The following is a 17,660-nucleotide window of genomic DNA, read 5'->3' on the forward strand; positions in this document are numbered from 1 at the left end:
GCCACGAAGAGCATTTCACAAGCCGGATTTGTCCAACATTGAATACGAGCTGCTGGCAGAAGTGCAGGCTGGAGAAGACGGGCCCAGGCACCTTATGTGCCCGTTGGAGCAAACACAATCACGGTACAATAGGAGGGAGTGAGATTCACTGCCGAAATTTGTCTGCTTTGCATGGGGCTTCTTTTGGTTGATGCCAAAGTCATTGAAAGGTGCTCATCTGCATGCTCAGAGAGAGCCCGACTTCTGACTGGTGACTGTCACCCTAGACAGGATAACCTTTAGGCCACTGAAAAATACCAGATGGGGGAAAAAACAGCTTGAAAAATAGGACATGACAGGAGGAGATCAGTAGGTGAGTCTGACCAGCACCAAAAAGCCTGTTCTGAATTGGTTTCTGGATTGAAGAGTCCAAAAAGCGAGTAGGAATTACTATCCCAGACAAATATACTGTCTGAGATATAACCTCTCCCAAGGCATTCCCAGAGTTTGGAGTTTCCTAGGGCTCTAATTTAGCAGTCCGGTGGCCGCACACTCATGCTTGCCATGTTTCTGAGCATCCTGAGCTCTGGCTCACATTGTGTGGTGCCTTTTCCTCTTGGGACTGGTGTTTCTGCTATTTCCAACCCCAGTAAGTCAGCTTGGTGGTTTTCAGAGCAACTGGCCGTTTCCAACATGAGCAGCTACCCAGCCTGGTGGTTTGATCCTCTCTATACTCAGAGCAGATTGTGAGACATCCCAGAGCTGGCGGAGCAGCGTTTCAGAGCCTGTAACATTCAAATTAGTATGAATTTCTGATTTTTGTGGATTCTCGGTCAGCTGCTCTCATGACAGATTCCAGCAAAGCTAAGCTGTTTTGCTGGAATGGTATGAAATGAGCTTTCACCTGTCTACGCAGCGACTGGAGGTGGGGTTGCCACATATTTAAATGTATGCAAATCACCTCTAATCTAGCTAGTTCAGGTACGACAGCAGTTTGGATAATCCCCCATGCTCCAGTATGGGCTATGCAAACTTGCCTGTGACTCGGGGAATTTGGCTGGCCCTACCATGCTGAAATTTATCCCACTGAAACTTAATCATTATCGCTGATATCGCTACCTGTGAGACAATAGTGCACCTGATTGCAGCAAAGTCATATCTTAGCAGTGTGGCACTTCTCAGGTGCCTTGGAGCTTGATTTTGTTGCATAAAGGGCCAGCCAGTGCACTTTGAAGGGAGTCAGGTTGGAATACAAAGCAACATACACACATGCGACAAATAACCATTTCGACCAACACAGGGAGAATTGAGAATTGTCTCTGTAGCTACACTGTGGGGGCAGAGCTGTAACAAATTCTTTCCCTTTGTTACTCGGGCATCAAAATAAAGCATGTAATACGTGCTCATGAGTGAATCCGTTACACATACATTTTATATGCCATCAATATTTTAGATAGATGAAGAATACAATCAATTTGGACACATTTCATGCAATTTTGAAATGCATTATGTAAACATTGCAGATGCAGGCCATTTTCTTCCATTGCCTGTGCATTTTTATATGCTATGAAATCTATTTTAAATATATGCGTGAAATGTGTCATGAAACATCTGACATATGTGGAAAACATATTACCGTACCGTATGGGCAGTGTGTAAGGTCGCTCATGAACAGCTTGAAAACAGCAGTCATTTGCATATGGATATATAGCTGTTTATATGATGATACCATCATAGGAGAATAAGGGGTATGTCCCAGGTCCATGCAGGTCACTGACAACGTCAGTACTGTTGGACTCATGATGAGTAAAGTTATGAGAACACATACAAATAGCTAAAGTGCTTGGTGCCTGGAAATTTTCATCTGTTCCTCGTAACAGAGGAATTCATAGAGTTTTGTGGAAGGTAAGGCACAGTAAGCAGGAGAGCAAAATCACGTTTTTAGTGACCCTTTGCTCTATGATACTTTGATCATTAAAAGTCATCCTTGTTCAAGGCACTTTTCTGCTGTTACAGAGCAGATCCTGTTCTCCCTTTCACGCATCCACTTCGGACTGGACTGGCTCTCTGGGCTGAATAGAGTTAGGATGCATTGGGGGTGGCACAAATGGGGTCAGACCCTGTCTTTAATCTCTGTGTAAGTCTTTCTGTAAGCATGGTAAATGTTATTCAATGTTACATGACTAAATCTTTAAGTCTGATAGGATGATTTGTGATAGAGTAACAAATTCAACTTGTTGCCATTTTTGCTCTGTTTCACAGATTTGGTTTTGATTTCACTTGGCAGTGCTCTGGTGGATGTTAATACTTGGCAATATTAAGATAGTAAACAGCAAAATCTCACATATATTAATTTTTTGCATTTTCACATTACAGTTCTTCATTGATTAATTTTTAAATTGATCCCAGAAAGCCCTTAGAGAAATATTGCAGTTTGCACTTTATTGGCATTACATGGCACTATTTCTGGCTCCAGCTCAGCAAAATATATTCTTAAGTGTAAGCAAGTGCCATTGATATCAATGGAATTATTCATATTCTTAAAATTAAACATATGCTTATGCATTTTAGTGAACTGAGACAGCTGGTCTCTTATGGAAGGCCTATCTAAATAAATGCAGCATCGATTGCAGATTGTGAATTTTATAACCCAATGCACAACTGAATGTTGCTTTTGGTGAATACTTCAGCATTTGAGACAAATCTTTGCCTTTTGTTAAATATTTGTGACAGTGAAACTAAGTGTGCCATTTCAGAACAACCCGATTCAGTTTTACGTTTAAACACATTTATAAAAAGCCATGTGCTTAAGTGAGCTCATGAATCGGGACCAAGTGACTGAATGTTCATAGAAAGTGAATAAAAAAAAGTGGAGAACAGTCCTAATTGAAACCATGTTTTGAGCTGTAATGTGAAGGCACAGAAAAATTAATCCTTCCATTTTAGGTACTTTGATAGCAGCCATTACTAGAGAATTGAAGTTACTGGAGCCACTTTGTCAGACAAATGTGAACTGCTTGTTTTTCTTCTGAAAACACCAGAATGTCTTATTAAGTGGAACCAAATCATGGGGTTTTATAGAAACAGCTGAAGAGATCCTTTGATCTTTTGATTAAAAATCATTTTTTGTCAACTGGTTTCTTTGACCATGTAATGGCCGTGCTTCTCCTTACTGAGAGACGACTTTTACCCACGTCTCCTCTATGATCACTGGTCAAAACTGGCCCCGATTATGTGTGCAGCCACCGTGTGAGCTAATACAGAAAGACATAGGCAGGGGACCTCAAGACCCTGACTGCTGCAAACACAGTGACAGAGTATTCGCTGAAATACGACTTTCAGCTAATCAGGACCTGATACCTTTCATCTCTCCAGAACAGCCATCAATATCTGGTAAATCCTGGCATTTGTTTACGTCCCTATGGCTAATTTTGTCTTACATGAAAAGTGGATAGCAAGGATGTAGGTAAAACAGTGAAAAAAAAAAAAGAAACCTCTTTCCTAGCAGTTGTGAGGTGAGTGTAACAGAATTGCCAGCCCCTGAGTTGGGAATCCTGTGTCAAACCTCAAAAGTAGCACTTAAGAGTTGAAAGGACAAGACTTTTAGAGGTAATAATTCTTCGAGCTTATCTCTTTGCTTCCTGGGTTTCTTAGCCCTTTGCGTTCATGGTTTCAAACTTTTGACTGCAGATCTAGGAGATTAAAACCGAAAAAAAATCAAAGCTGAATCAGTGTTGTTTTAACATGACTCCAGCAGAGGGTTCTTTAAATCAATTGTAAAGATTGCCAGGCTGGCAATAAAATCCCAGGACCTAGCGACATCCATTCCGTGTTTCAAAACTACTATCTTCTTTCTCTTTGAGATGGTTAACAAATAAAGATCTTTTGCAAAAGACATGAGACACTCCAGTGAAAGAATTTCTTCTCCTGGCATTGTTAAGAGCAGGGACTGGGTTGTTATTAATTACTTTTGCTTTATTTATGCAGGTCCATGAATGTGCAATGTCTTTTACAGATAAATCACTCTGCCTTCAAAAGTTTCCAGTCTTTGAGCCAAATCTTGCAGTGTAAATCTGTAACAGCAGGAGGCAATTTGGTGCAGCAGAACAGGTAAGTGTTAATCCTTGATGCTGCAGGACTGGTGCGTTATCAATATTATTATTTCATTTGTGTTGCAATTGCACCAGACAGGCTCAACTGATGCCGTTGTTTCACCACCTCTTTAATCTGGCATCAGTTGAAAGGAGCAGCCTCTATCCTCTTCCTCATTCCTGCTCCTTCTCTTGCTCTTTTCTTGTGGTTTAGGCAGCCACATGGGGAACCAAATCAGGGAAATGATCCGGGTTAAGGCTCATCTGGCAAAAATAAGGAAAGGTTTAATTTTGACCAGTCCTAACTCAGATCCCCGAGTGCGCGGGTTTGCAGCTCTTCCTGCCCTGCCTGTTTTCCTGTGTTGCTCTGCTGAGCGAGCTGGCCGGTTACACCCCGAGAGGCACCCACACGGCCAAGGGTCCCTGTGCAGAAGGTACCGTCAGAACTCCCCATGGCCTGGGGCGGTCGAGAAGGGGCCGCTCTTGCCTTTCACCCTCTGAGGGCTCCCAGTTTTACGCATTCAGCGTGCTGGTCATCCCTGCAGGACCCCTTTCAGCTCAAGGCAAAAATGCCCTGACTCATCCCTTTGACAGCCCCGCTTGTTTTTATGGGGGGTTTGTCAGCTCTGCGGTGCAGGCTGCACCCCGCAACCTGGAGCCGTGGCTCCCTGGCAGGAAGGACAGAGCATCCCCAGCAGCTCAGGGACCTTTTGGAGGTGCGACCCCAGCCGCAGATAACCCTGTGCAGCCCCGGGGACGCCCAGACCACAGTCACACACTGGTGTCAGGGCTGCTTTGCTTTCTCAGGCTACAGCCCCGCTTGGAGCAGGAGGCCCTGCCTCGGGCGCTGCAGTCCTTTTAAAACTGCTTTGTGGGTTTCTTTTCTTTTCTCTCCCCCCCCCCCCCCCCTCAGGTTCCCAGGGCTGGGGATTCAGCTTCTGGCTTCATCCAGAAATCCCTGAGGGTTTCAGATCCCCACGAGGCCTCTCAATGTCTTGATCTGCTTGAATAGGCATTTTTAACGCGGCCCCGGCTGTCATCAGGGCCTGTTACAGTCACTCAACTGCAGCAACATTGTTCTCAAGGCAGCGGCGCCCAGGACACCTCCCTTATTCCCATACCGCACGGAGGATTTTGCCGCTGGGTTTCTCTGCCGAGCATCGCACCGGCTCCGTGGCCGGAGGCGGCCAATTAGCCCTCCTCGCCCACGCCCCAGCCTTCATCCCTTCGTGGCTCTCTCAGCATCTCCGGCCCGCCGGGCTGCTGGCGCCTGTCCATCTCCGGCGGTCCTGTCGGAGGTGAAGGTGACCCCCTTTTCCTGTGCCAGGCTCCCTGGCAACGCGGCCTTTCTTTGCGAGCGGCCTCCTCCACCCCCTGACGGGGAGAGGGGCTGTGAAAGCCCCGCTGCACTTTTGAACTTGCTGCCGGCGCGCTCAGTGGCTGCGCAGGGCAGCGCCGACGGAGGGGCTGAGCCCAGCGGGGACCCGGTGCAATTGCCCAGAAGTTATTAATAGGCTGTAGAAGAATGTGATGGGCTGGGGAAGGGGTGAGGCGGGGGGAGAGCAAGAGGGAGCGAAATGGGGAGGGTCAGCGAAAGGGAGACGGGATGATGAGAGGAGAGGCAAGAGCAATGGCATGCAGGAGAGACAAAGAGGCAAACAGAGGAGGAGATGGGCACCGGCACGGGGACGCAAGGGCATACAAAGGCTGGAGCTCCGAGTCCCCCTTGTCCTGCACCTTGTGCAGGTGTCTCATCGGTGGTCGTGCTGGCAGAGAGGTGTCTGACCCTGGTACTGGGGGACGGAGAGAGCAGGGGGACCAGGCCTGGGGATTCAGTCCTTGTGCAAGGCATCCCTTTCCCAAGATGAACTATTGCTCGGGGTTCATGAGCCAAATTTGCCATCTAGTGGCTCTGGGGACCATTGCAGAGGGACCCACGAGGCAGCAGCAGCAGCCACGGGAGGGCCATGGCACAGGCGCTGCGTGGCACGCTGCGCAGCACCTTCTGCCTCAGAGGTTAAGCCCAGAGTGCTTCTGCTTTTGCTTTACTCACGGGGACCCAAAAAGCCTGTGGTCCCTGGAGTGACATTACCTTGTTCTGGCTGCGTTGCAGGGAGCCAACCTCAGCCGCTCTGCCAGCCTCTTGGTGCTCTCCAGAGACAGTCCCCACTGGTTGTGCGAGGACCCAGACCCACGACATTGTTCAACTCGTCGCTGTAACGCAGCAAGGCTCGGAGAACAAGAGTGTCCCCCGTGGCTGCGAGAGCAACTTCTTTGCTGTTACGCTGTGGGGAGAACCTGGAAAGCATTGCTTTGTACCCGTGGCACAGCAGTGGTCTTTCTCTGAGGCTTTACAGCTTCTCTTTGTTCTTGCAAAGGTACCGACATGTTTATCTAATGTACTGGCTCCTTACCTCACTCTCTGCCACCAGCCAGCCCTTTCAGCAAGCAGAGGAGTCTCCAGGTTACACATGGCCATCGGAGACTGTCAGAGCTGGGGAGGAACAAGAGCCGCTGGGGGCTGAGAAGGGGTAGAGCAGCCCAGGACCTGGGCCAGCAGAGCCTCTTTTGGGCTGTCACCCAGGAGGATTTCTCTTTATAAACTGCTCTCCCTACATCAGAGAGCGCTTTGGCCACCCTGTCTGTGGGAGTGACTGGCAGATGACGGGCGATATGGTGCAGTCAGGGGAAAGAAAGGGGCTCAGTGAAAGTCAGTGTCCATAGCTTTAATGCACAGCCCTCCTGAGCAAGACCACATACATCAATAAATAAAATTAATAATAATAATTAGAGCAGCCCCAAAAAACCCAGCTGTCACCAGTTTGGCTTCTGTGTTCTCCACTGTGCCTTTGTCAGCAAGGGGTGCCGCCGCTTGACTAATGCAGAAGACACAGAAGCAGCACCATCTCCCTCCCCTTCTCAGTGGGGATCTGCTGGAGGAGGAGATCTTCGGTTCCCCGGACGCCAGTCTGGGCAGAGTCTTCCAAGGCACCTGTGGGCTCCCACTCTGCTTCATGCCCGGCATCATGAGGCCTCAGCTGCTCCCTGCCCCATCTGCTAGCCACGTTGCCCTTGTCCGAGGAACAGGCGCACAGCCGAGGTGTTCCCCATGCAGACGCACACGTGTGCATCACGCACCCCGTGTCCGAGGGATGCCTGAGGGCAACCGGCTCTAGCACTGCTTGTGGGGTTCCTCCAGGGCAATGTAAGGCACCACAACAGGCCAAGAGTCGCTGGGCCAATATCCGAGCTTTGGCTTGAACGATGGCATCTCGTAGGTGACGTCAAAGTAGATGACCAGTGGGCAGCAGTATAGGAGGGACATGGCTATCAGCACATGCCTGGCAAGGAAACCAAGAAGACATGTGTTGGACAGGGGTTATTCCATCTACTTCTCCTGCACCTTGTAGTGGTGTGCGGCTGGCATTGTGACCGTGAGGCTAAAGCCAAAGGGTACGGCGATGGCAGGCAAAGGTCCCAATCCTGTGATGCATGAGGGCTGCAGGGAGTGCGGGTCCTGCAGGGTTTGTGCCTATGGGGAAATCCTAGAAGAGCTCTGTGAGCTGGGGCAGGGGCAATTCCTTGCGCAGAAGGGATGGGGTGATATAGGGGACTTAAGCCCCAAACCAAAGCACCCATTCCACCTTGCCTGGCCTAGCCCAGCAGCGCTGGGTATCTGTCCCAGTGATTTGTGAGGATGAATCTGAGAATGCACGCTGTGTGCAGCACTTACAGCCACGCTTGGCCAGGCACTGAAATGTCTTGCCCAAGCAAAACACTGTCTTTCAGTTTGGCTAGTAAAATAACTCAAAGAACACTGCACTTCATGCAGCTTCCTGGGAGCAGATGTAGCCCTTTGAAAGCAAGCTGTGAATTTTAGAACTTTTAGAACAATTTCACTTGCAAAACACTGTTTGGCTGGTGCGGAGGAAGTAAGGGCTATTAAGCAGTGATTAGGACCAAATCCTTGGGCTGGGGCCAGGGTGAGGAGCAGCATCAACAGCAACAGAGGAAAGGGGGAGAGGGTTGGGCAGAGATACGGCTGCTCCCTGGTTGAGTATCACATCCCTGCTGCCATTTCTCCTTAGCTGTGGCCCTTCAGCCCCTGAAATGTTTGGGCTGGGGTTCCTGCCTCTACGCTGGAGCCCTTACCAGAAGCTGTGGAAGTAGGGGAAGTTGATGGCCTGCCAGAGCCCGCAGAGCCACTTGTCGCTTATCCAGCTGCTGATGGCCAGTACCCACCACATGACCATGGCTGCGGCCATCCGGTGAACCCTTTTGTCATTGCACCTGGAAGACACAGCGAGGGAGAGGAAGCGGAGTATCGTGTTGGAAGGAAAGTGAGTTTTCAAGAGGGCTGATTCCTGGCTGCAAATGCTAATGCAACAGGGCAAAACCCAGTGACTTTCTTTTGGAGAGTATTCATCAGACCACAAGAACTGGAGAAGCGTGGCTCTGTAGGGTTTCTGACTTTCTGTGGGTGAGGGTGATGTGAGGAGATGCCAAGGCACTCCTATGTTTCTCCCCAGATCCTGGTGGGTTCTCCCAACCCCACACTGGTTCCCAAATCCCCCACAAAGAGGAAAGAGCTGCAGAGATGGCAGCTGGGGAGGAGAAGATACACTTGTCCTATGGATTGTCCCCATTCTGTGTGGCACCTGGGCCAGATGGCCTTCTTGTATCCCACTGCCCACAGTCCTGCCTGTGCTTCTTCCTCGTCCCTCCCAGGCTGCCCCAATTCTTTGCAGAGCTGATAGTCCAACATGTGGCTGATGAAGACTTAGGCTCGATTCACTGTTGTGCACAGAGTCACTGCCACATGTGAGCCTGCCAGGAGCATGCAATGGACCTGCAGATAACCCCTCTCAGCCCCCTCCTTACTTTTTCAGCTCACACCATGTCAGGTACAGCAGGTGGAAGGCGATGCAGTTGAGCATGTAGGCATTGAAGGCTGGTTTGATGAAGGACATCAAGGTACTGATCACAGTGGTGACACCACTCAACCAGAAGAAATGCTTCCTAAAGGGAGTTGGGAGTGTCAGTGCCCCGAAGGTTCACAGTATGGAAGGATAAGGATGGGAGAGGTCCTGCTCATTGCCTGAGAGAGGAAACCCTTCTCCAGCACCTCCAATCTGTTTGCACATGGCTGACCTCAGCCTCTGCAATAGTCCTGGCAGGAAGGCTGAGGTGTCTGTTTATATCTGCGCTTTGCCCAAAGCCCCCCGAGTTAGTCCATGACAGAGCGGGGAACACAGCCCAGAAGGTAACTTGTGCACTTTTATGGTGATGCCAGAGACGAGCATCGAGAGGCAAAGGCATCAGGAGCTTTGCACAGGGAAGGGCTGGAAAGCAGGAGTCCCAGCAGCAGTGGGCAGGGGCTTGAGCTGTGCAAACATGCAGATTTGGGCTGACTGAACAACAATAGGGCTCAGAGGGGCCTTTCACATGCAAATCCCTTCCCAAGTCCCTTCCCCTCTCCCCCAACCTTGTCTCCGCAGTGAACTCCTGGTGACCTCCTCTTTGGCATGGGAAGAGCAGACTGGAAGAGCAGACTTGGAACAGGCCTTTGCAAGGCTTCTAACTGGGCTGGCTCAGAGGGCTCCAGCAAGCCTGCCAGGATGGGACAGTCCTTTGAGCAAAGCCCTGCTGGGTTCCTGTTTCTGCTGATCCATGCTCACCCAGTATCTGCATCCTTTTGCTGAGCTCTAGCCCAGCCAGCCCTCCTGCAAACAACCTTTGAAATGTGGGGTGTTAACATTGACCAGCTTGTCCTATGGGAAACCCCATCGGCCTCTCTGCGGGAAAGCTCTCTGTGGATGGCAGGGGATGCTATAACAGTTTGACAGCATGGGTAATCGAATCTCAGTGCTCAGGAACATTTAATTTCCTAATTAATTTTTAAATTCTCTGTGCAAAGTTTCCTCTGCAGCTTCGCAAAGACAAACAGCTCCAGTCGACAGGAGCCCAGCACAGCTTTTCCCTGTGGGAGGGTTTCTTACTCTTCCTCTGCCAGTACGTCTACCACTGAGTGATGGAGGGTCTGGTCCCAAAGCAAACTGCAGTAACCTCAATGCTGACCCCTTGCAGGGGAGCTGGCTGTGGGCTGGGGGGGGATCTGTGGGTCACACGCATCAGTGTCAATGTCCCATCCCTCCCCTCAGAGCCCGCAACCCTTTGTCCCTCTGAGTCATACCTGCTCTTGATGCACCTGGGGTAGTAAACCCTTGGGTACCAAAAGGCATATGCCACAGCCACCGTCCAGAGGATGGAGAGCTCATCCAAGAGTTGTCCCACGTAGCTCAGGGTCATGTGAAAGTACGTGGAGAAGATACCTGCAAGGAGCAAGGACAGCTTGTGTCAGCAAAGCTCCATCCTTGCACAAGCCTACCTGGCCTGGGAAGTTCTTGGGGGCCATTTCTAAAGACACACCGTTCCTGAAGAGCAGGGCATGGACCTTGGTGTTGATGGAGGCCTGAGTGAGTCAGTCCACACAGCACCACAGGGACTTACTGGGCTGGAAGGTGTGAATCTGCAGCCAGCAGGAACCATGAGCTGCAGGGCTTCAGACGCGGCTGTTCAGTTTCCCACCCCAGCTTGCCCCCTTAGTGGCTTTGGTCGCTAAGAACCAGCCTCCAAAGGTATCATGAATGAACAGTCAGGTACTCTGGCAACCTGTCTGGTCTTCTCACAACCTTAGCACCCACCTACACAGAAGAGTAGGCCAGAGATGACATACAAGGGCAAGGCGCGCTGCTGACAGTACTGCCGGTTCAGGTAGAGCAGGGCAGGAGAAAGGACAAAGAAGCCTACATTGCTGATCTGAAAAACAAAAGGCACTTTCAGCTTATTGCATGATCTTGGCCAAGTCCCATCCCACCATGTGCCTCAGTATCTCCATGTGTGAAGAGAATATTGATCTCTACTGGAAAGCATCGTGCGGAAGCAGGTATTACTCTTGGCACAGGGAGAGGGCAGAGGCGTTTCTCTAGAAGTGAGGCCGGAACTGGAAAGACAGCTACTGCTGTGACAGCAATGGCTGCAGACATCCGTGCTCTCCCTGCAGGCACCTCTGGAGCCAGCAAGCCCAGTGTAAGCTGGTGTGCCCCTTTTGGGTGATGGTTTAGCTTCAGCCACCCAGTGTCTTCAGGAAAGCTTCCAAAGCTCTTCTGTTTGCAGCCGTCTCCCTCTCCTGTCAACCCAGACCTGCCAGAAACTCCCTGGATGGCTTCTGCCCCTTTCGGCCAGCAGCCAGCCCCCTGCGAGGAGCTGGGTGGGTGTGAGGAGCTAGGCCAGCACAGCAAGCCACAGTCAGGAAAACCTTTGTTAAGTGGGAGTGGGTGCAGTGGAGAGCAGCAGGACAAGCAGGACGTTGGTAGGTGGGAATAGGCAGGATTGAGGTGACATCCTCTAGTGTCATGTGCGAAGCCACCTGGCCTGGGGTGGGAGGTATTCTGGACACTAGTAATTACATGAAGTCATAAACCTCCTTTAAACATACCTAGCAAATGAATGCGGTGAAATTATTCTGCCCTGATTTCCAGCTCTGCAAAATTGCTGCACTGAAAGACTTTGATTTGTCTGGGGAGGAGGGGATGGTACTGAGGCTCAGCCTGTTGCTGCTGCCTGGGCTGGTTGAAGGTGCCAGTGCTTCACGGAATGGCAGATGCTGATGGGGAAAATGTTGGAGCTGGAGAGAAGCAGCGAGTGCCCAAAGCCTGGACCTGCCTGCTGGATCAGGCCCGCTCCCCCCTGCAGCTGCAGGGGAATGAAGTTTGAAATAATCCTTGCCCTCTATGGGTTCTTACCCTGGCTTTTTCACCTGATTTTGCAAACTCAGTAAAGGGATATCACAGGGAAGCACAGCTTCCCCAGGGAAAATCTTTCTTGCTCATGAAAGGTTGGGACTGTGGTGCCACGTTTTACCTGCCAGACAGCTCTTTGGGGCTTTGGAAGAACAGGGCAGAGCCATCTGCTAAAATGCCATTTGGCAAGCCACCAGGGTGACTTTTATCTCACCCTGACAATCCTTTTCCTTTCATCTTCCAGCTAGATGCTGACCCAGACCCCAAGCCTGGAATCTGACCTCCACAGCTGGACTCTCACTCCTCAGCAGCCCTTACATGCACCAGGTAAACTGCAAAATCGGTGCTTGGCTTGTGATGCCCCATGGGATCTAAGTTTATCGTAACAGGGCTGCAAATCACAGGGATGTTGTCATGTATGTGAAACACACCCTCTCATATTCCAGAGGGAAACACAATTCACGCTTAATCCAAGGTCTCTATTCCCTCTAACACCTTGAGATTAATCTTGAATTTCACTAAGGCTTTCATGAAACAAGTTGATGCTCCCATTAACAGCAATTCTCAGTATTGGTTTTCTTTAGGTGCTTAGAGCCAAATCCAGGCCTGTTCCCGTTCCAGCTATGAAAAGAGAAGTGCTGGTCCCACTTGCACACTTGAGGTCAAACTGTTCGGAAATGATCGAGAAACCAAACCGTGTGTTAAAGTAACAACTGTGTTGCAAACATTTCTTTTCCTGTGAAATGGTTAAAGAGGCTGTTGGAAGACAAGCAGGGATAGCAAGAAGAGAGAAAATGCTTGCAGAAAAGGCAGCAGTATGCAAGTGCCAGCATGCACATCAAAGTGAGGAAATGCGGGAGTTTGAGATTGCGTATAGAGAGCTCTGAATCCCTGCTGCAGTGGGCATTGCAACAGTGCCATTAATTACATGATAGCAATGTTATTGCCGCATTAATTCCGTATGAGATGTGCAAGATCAGATATCAGAGGGGAGGGATAATCAGGGGAACCACGCCAACAGGGTCCAAAGACAGAGTGATTCCTTGCAGAGCAGCCAAACTCAGAGCTTAGGGGAGAGCCGCTACAAAACTGCATCTGTGGGGGACACAGGGTCTTCATCACTTGTTGGATCCAAGCCCTGGTTTGTAAGTGCTGCCTTATATCTTCCCTCTAGGATGTGGCAAGCTCCATCTCAAATGTGGTTAGGAGGGTTTTGTTCCCAGTACTTCCATTAGGAAGTTTTTCCAGAGTCTCTGCTTATGCTGAGTCCCCCCAGCACGGCTTCTACTTATACCTAGCTGGGTCGTACTGGCCAGGAGGCACCAGCTCCCTCTGCCTGGGATGCCAGGGAGATAAGAGAGTGGTGATGGAGCCGAGGTGCGATCTGACCACTGAGAGTGACTCAGCCCTGTGGTTTTCCACCGTGTGAGCTCACAGCGATGTCCCACTTCCTAACAAGTGTGAGTTATTGCTCCAGGTGCCTAAGCCAAGCCCACCGATACTGGCATTTGTGTCTTTCACTAGAAGAAAAGCAAGACTGGGATCAGTGACATGGCTCTAATCCTGGTGCATTAGCAGGATCATGGGAAAGGCCCCAGGGCTTCTGCAACTCGGCACTTTGCAGCCTAAGATGGAGAGAGAGACCTGCAGAGAACCTGTTTGCATCTCCATCCATGACAGGGTAAGAACAAGCCTCCAATATGGATTGGGACAGGAGATGCTGGTTTGCAGAGCTCTGCCTGGCTCTGTGACCACAGCAACAGTGCAATAGCAGCCATGTGCTGGTCCTTGCTCAAGATAGGCATTTTCTGCAGTGAAAGGAGATTTCTGCAATACTCATTAGAGTGCATTCATTCACTTAAAGGCCAGCAAACTAGCTTTAGCTGACAGAAGAGCCCACAGGGCCAAAGACAGAAGTGAATACCTCAGAGGCTCTCCAGACCTGTATAGCAAGTTCCTAATAGCCAGACCTGTGTAGCAGAAGACGAGGCTGCATGTCCTGACATCACGATGTCACGCCAGTGCTTTGGGGCAGGAAACAGCTGTTTGTCTAGTGTTTGCAGAGTGCTGGGCAAGGAGCTGCCGTACTCCTGCACGCGACTTTCTGGGCAGACAAGAGAGCGACGCGTCTGCGAGGCCGCAGGGTTACTGAGCCCGTGCAGAGGGCCGGGGCGCACGCCACGGCTCTGACACACTCTGAAAGTGAGTGCTTCTCTGGGCTTATCTAGGTAATTTGCACCTAGCTTATCTCCACCAACTGATGAAGCATCCAGGACCTCTGGATATACAGCAGTGTCAGAGCTCCTGCTGCTTTGCCAGAGAGACTGCTGAGGATGTGGGTGTCATTACCAGCATCCTGGATCAGTCATTTCAGGAAAGAAACGAGGGTAGAAAGACAAGTCCCTGACTGATGACCCTCATGTAGCACAATACAGTTCTCCTACGAACAGCCAGAAGACCATAAATTTCTGGGTCACTGAGTCACTATAAATAGTCAGCACTTTGTTGCTGAACTGCATCCAATCACGAGCCGCCATGTATTATTAGGTACTTAAAGATACTGTTTACATTCTTTGCTCATACCCTTGGTGCTTATTTCTAATAAAAAGCATCTAACCCAAGCAGACTTGAGAGAGAGTGCGGCACAGAGGAATTCTCAGCAGCACGTTACTGTTGCTGGCACAAAACTACCCTGCTTGAGCCCCGGGCAGTGTTGGGAAGAAGACGTTGAAAAGGATGCTCCATTAGGAAGCCCTGCTGATTTAGTGGTGCAGGAGTCTTGGGTAGGAGCTGGCTGGATTCCCAGCTAGTCTAAAACTCTGGCAAACTGACACTGAAGTCAATATTGATATAATTATCTCAGGGCAGCCCAGTGAGATAAGGCCCATAAAGCTTGCCGCAGGGAGGAAGCAATCTGAATATGGGGAATAAATGAATGGAGGAGAGAAGAGAAGGAGATCCAGGCTGTTAGGATCACATCTGAGCTAGTGCCCTGAACCCCAGCTGGATCTGCAACATGCTGCCAGCCAGCAGGCATAGCTAGGGATCTCAGCCTCGTCTGATTTCTATAGTCCCCCCTTTAGGGCACATCACAAGGAGCCTGACCCTGCGAGAGAGCCCAGAGCATGAAGAGGGCTCTCCTGGTGCTGCTGCAAGGAGTGAGAGCCAGGCAATGCCAGCTAGCACGTGCAGACTGATGAAGGGGTGATGCCCATGTAAGTGATGCTCCTGCCCGCTTTTGGTTACAAGGTCTGGCCCTGAGCATGGTGCAGCCTTTGGGGCTGTTGTCAGATGCTCAGACAGCAGCAGTTTTTAGGAGCGTTTGCTCTTTTGTCTCCCCTTGTTTGGACAGGAGATCACATGCCAGCCGTGATGCAGGCAGCTGTCAAGGCAGGTTTAGATCTCTGCTGCTTTCTCTAAATGGGAATCGCATCTTAAGACAGAAACTGCAGAAGTGGTACCCTCCGCCTGCACAGACACTCTGCTGAGCTCCGTAGACTGGTAAAAGCGAGCCTGGCAAGAAGGAGATCAGTGCAGGGACCAAAAAAAAGCTCCTTCTCTGCTGGGAAAGAGGTGCCCTGTGTTCACATATAGAGAGGAACAAGGGCTAGTTTAATCACTTGAAAAAACGCTGCAGGATTTGCTCTGTGTTCCTTGGTATCGCGCTAGTTTGCATCTGTGCAGAAACATGCATTGGAGAAGTTTTCCTCTCCTGGAGGAAAGCTGTGTCTGAGTCCTACCCAGTGAAAATTCATCCCGACAAGGCCAGTGCCTCGAAGGTGGTGGAGTATGGAAATGTGGGAGATGGCTGTGGCTAGTAGGGACCTCAGTCCAGAACTAGGCACTGGGGTAAGATTTTCAGGAATAGCTACATAATTGAGAAACCTGTGCCACAAAATGACTTAGGCAGCTAAGAGTTCATGTTTTATGGGAATTAGAGGGCTTTGGGTCCTAAGAAAGATAGTTATGCATCTGGCTACGCCAACTGGTGTCTAGCAGTGTGCCGCAGAGAAGTTAGACACGTAAGTGCTTTTGGAGAGCTCCTGAGATACCTCTTGGTGTGTTAAGGATCCTGAGCCACTTTGACAGTCTGAGTGTAAATCAGGATCCCTGTGAAAATGGGATCTCAGCTTCAAAGACACATTTGAAAAATGCTGCCTATCTACTAAACTAGGATGTGAGGCAAATTTATCTCCCCGAATGAATTCTGATTAAAAACATAACTTTCAGACTGCCTCCTCTTTGTGGAAATCAGTCCTTCTCCAGTGTTGCCGGTGACACTCCAAAACACGGAGGCCTTTGGCATCTCCAGCTACATTTAAAATGCTGATGTGAGGTTAAGTGATTTCTGTACCTCCCTGCTAGTTATGCCTTGCTCTGCAGCTCTGAGCCCAGCCGACAGGGATGCAGTGCCAGTAAACAGGCAACAGCACAACACGTCAGTTGGATGCCAGAGGGAAGCAGGATTTGGTCTGGACTGGCAGATCTTTATTTGTTAACTGTCTCAAAGGGAAGTGACTATATACAGCCCGAGCATCCCTCCTCTGAGACCCTGGCTGGGCAATTAGAGCTGGGGAGCTGCGGGACTCGGGTGAGGGAATTATCGTTATTATAGGCAATTTATTAAAAGCAGGAAACACTTTAAAAAAAGAGGAAGAGACATTTCCATGAGAACAAGAACTTCTAGTGTTAGACAGTAATTGCTAAAAGTTGTAAACAAGGCCTTTGGAAGGTTGTAAATCCACATGCCTCACACTCTTGCTAGCCTGTAATTGCACTGAGGTAGAAGGACACGCTTGCAGAGACCGGTTATCTACCGAGTCCTCTGCAGACAGATATGGATGCTTCCAGCCATGCTTAAGCCGGAAGGCTGCATTCAAGGGACTGGCGCTGGATGGAGCCTGAATTATAAAGGATCATAGGAGGTGAAACTGGCTCATGCATCAGCTTTCCTCCGTCTTGAGTTCCGGATTCCCAACCTGCCCGACACGGTTCATGCAAGTGCTGTCTCTCATTTTGCCACTCCTGTACATTTAGCTGGAATATATGAGCCCTGTGTGGGACCTACCCCAGTTGGCAGGAGAGCTGCAGGACTGGTATAACAGGATCTCACAAATCTGGGCTAAGGATCACCGCCAGAGTTTTCTCACTGGGAACTCAGCCCCACACGTGCCAGAAGTGCCCCTGACCCCAGCTTGTTTTGTGAGCAACTGGCTGTTGTAAGCAATAAAAGTCCCATGATTTACCTGAAGCTCAGAAACTCTTCCCCATACCAGCACCCTCCAACACCAGGAAGTTCAAAGGAGTGAGCAGGAGGAGAGAAAACAAGGTTGTCCCATCTCGTCTCCCAAAAGCAGCTCCTGGGTGCCCAGAGCCGGCTGCCTTCGCGCCCCAGCCTGCCCTTCGGATGCGCCCGCACTCACGGTGTTGTAGTACTCCGCAATGACCGTTGAGCGCTCAAAATTGCCTTCACACCAGTCGACTTCGGCACTCTGGTAGGAAAATATGCTCGGCATCGTTGGGCCACCTTTGCAAAAGGGAGAGGAGTGGGTTAGTTTTGCATGCGGGGAAGGAGTGTGCTGCACACCCAAAGGGAAAGTGGAGAAGCACGCTCTGCCTGCCTGCCTCTTGCACACACGCGCGCTCGCGTTGCACCAGTCTGCTCAAGCACAGCATCCTTACCCTGCTACGAAAGACTCATCCTCTTCCCAGCAGACATCATGCTGCAGAATATTTCCTCCTCTCTCCCCACGACGCAGGAGTGACAAATCACCCTGGGAAATGTTCG

General features: G+C 50.1%; 1 protein-coding gene across 1 annotated transcript; it reads right to left on the reverse strand.

The window, feature by feature from the left end:
- Positions 1-7,242: 7,242 nt before the first annotated feature.
- On the reverse strand, positions 7,243-17,388 carry ACER1 (alkaline ceramidase 1). Its single transcript, XM_050910703.1, has 6 exons — positions 17,296-17,388; positions 10,775-10,889; positions 10,264-10,402; positions 8,952-9,089; positions 8,223-8,360; positions 7,243-7,411 (listed from the first exon to the last, which is right to left on the reverse strand). Exons 1-6 carry the CDS (start codon positions 17,386-17,388, stop codon positions 7,243-7,245), a joined length of 792 nt encoding a protein of 263 aa, XP_050766660.1.
- Positions 17,389-17,660: the final 272 nt, after the last annotated feature.

Source organism: Gymnogyps californianus, chromosome 24 (assembly GCF_018139145.2).
Source record: "Gymnogyps californianus isolate 813 chromosome 24, ASM1813914v2, whole genome shotgun sequence".
Classification (NCBI taxonomy): Eukaryota; Metazoa; Chordata; class Aves; order Accipitriformes; family Cathartidae; genus Gymnogyps; species Gymnogyps californianus.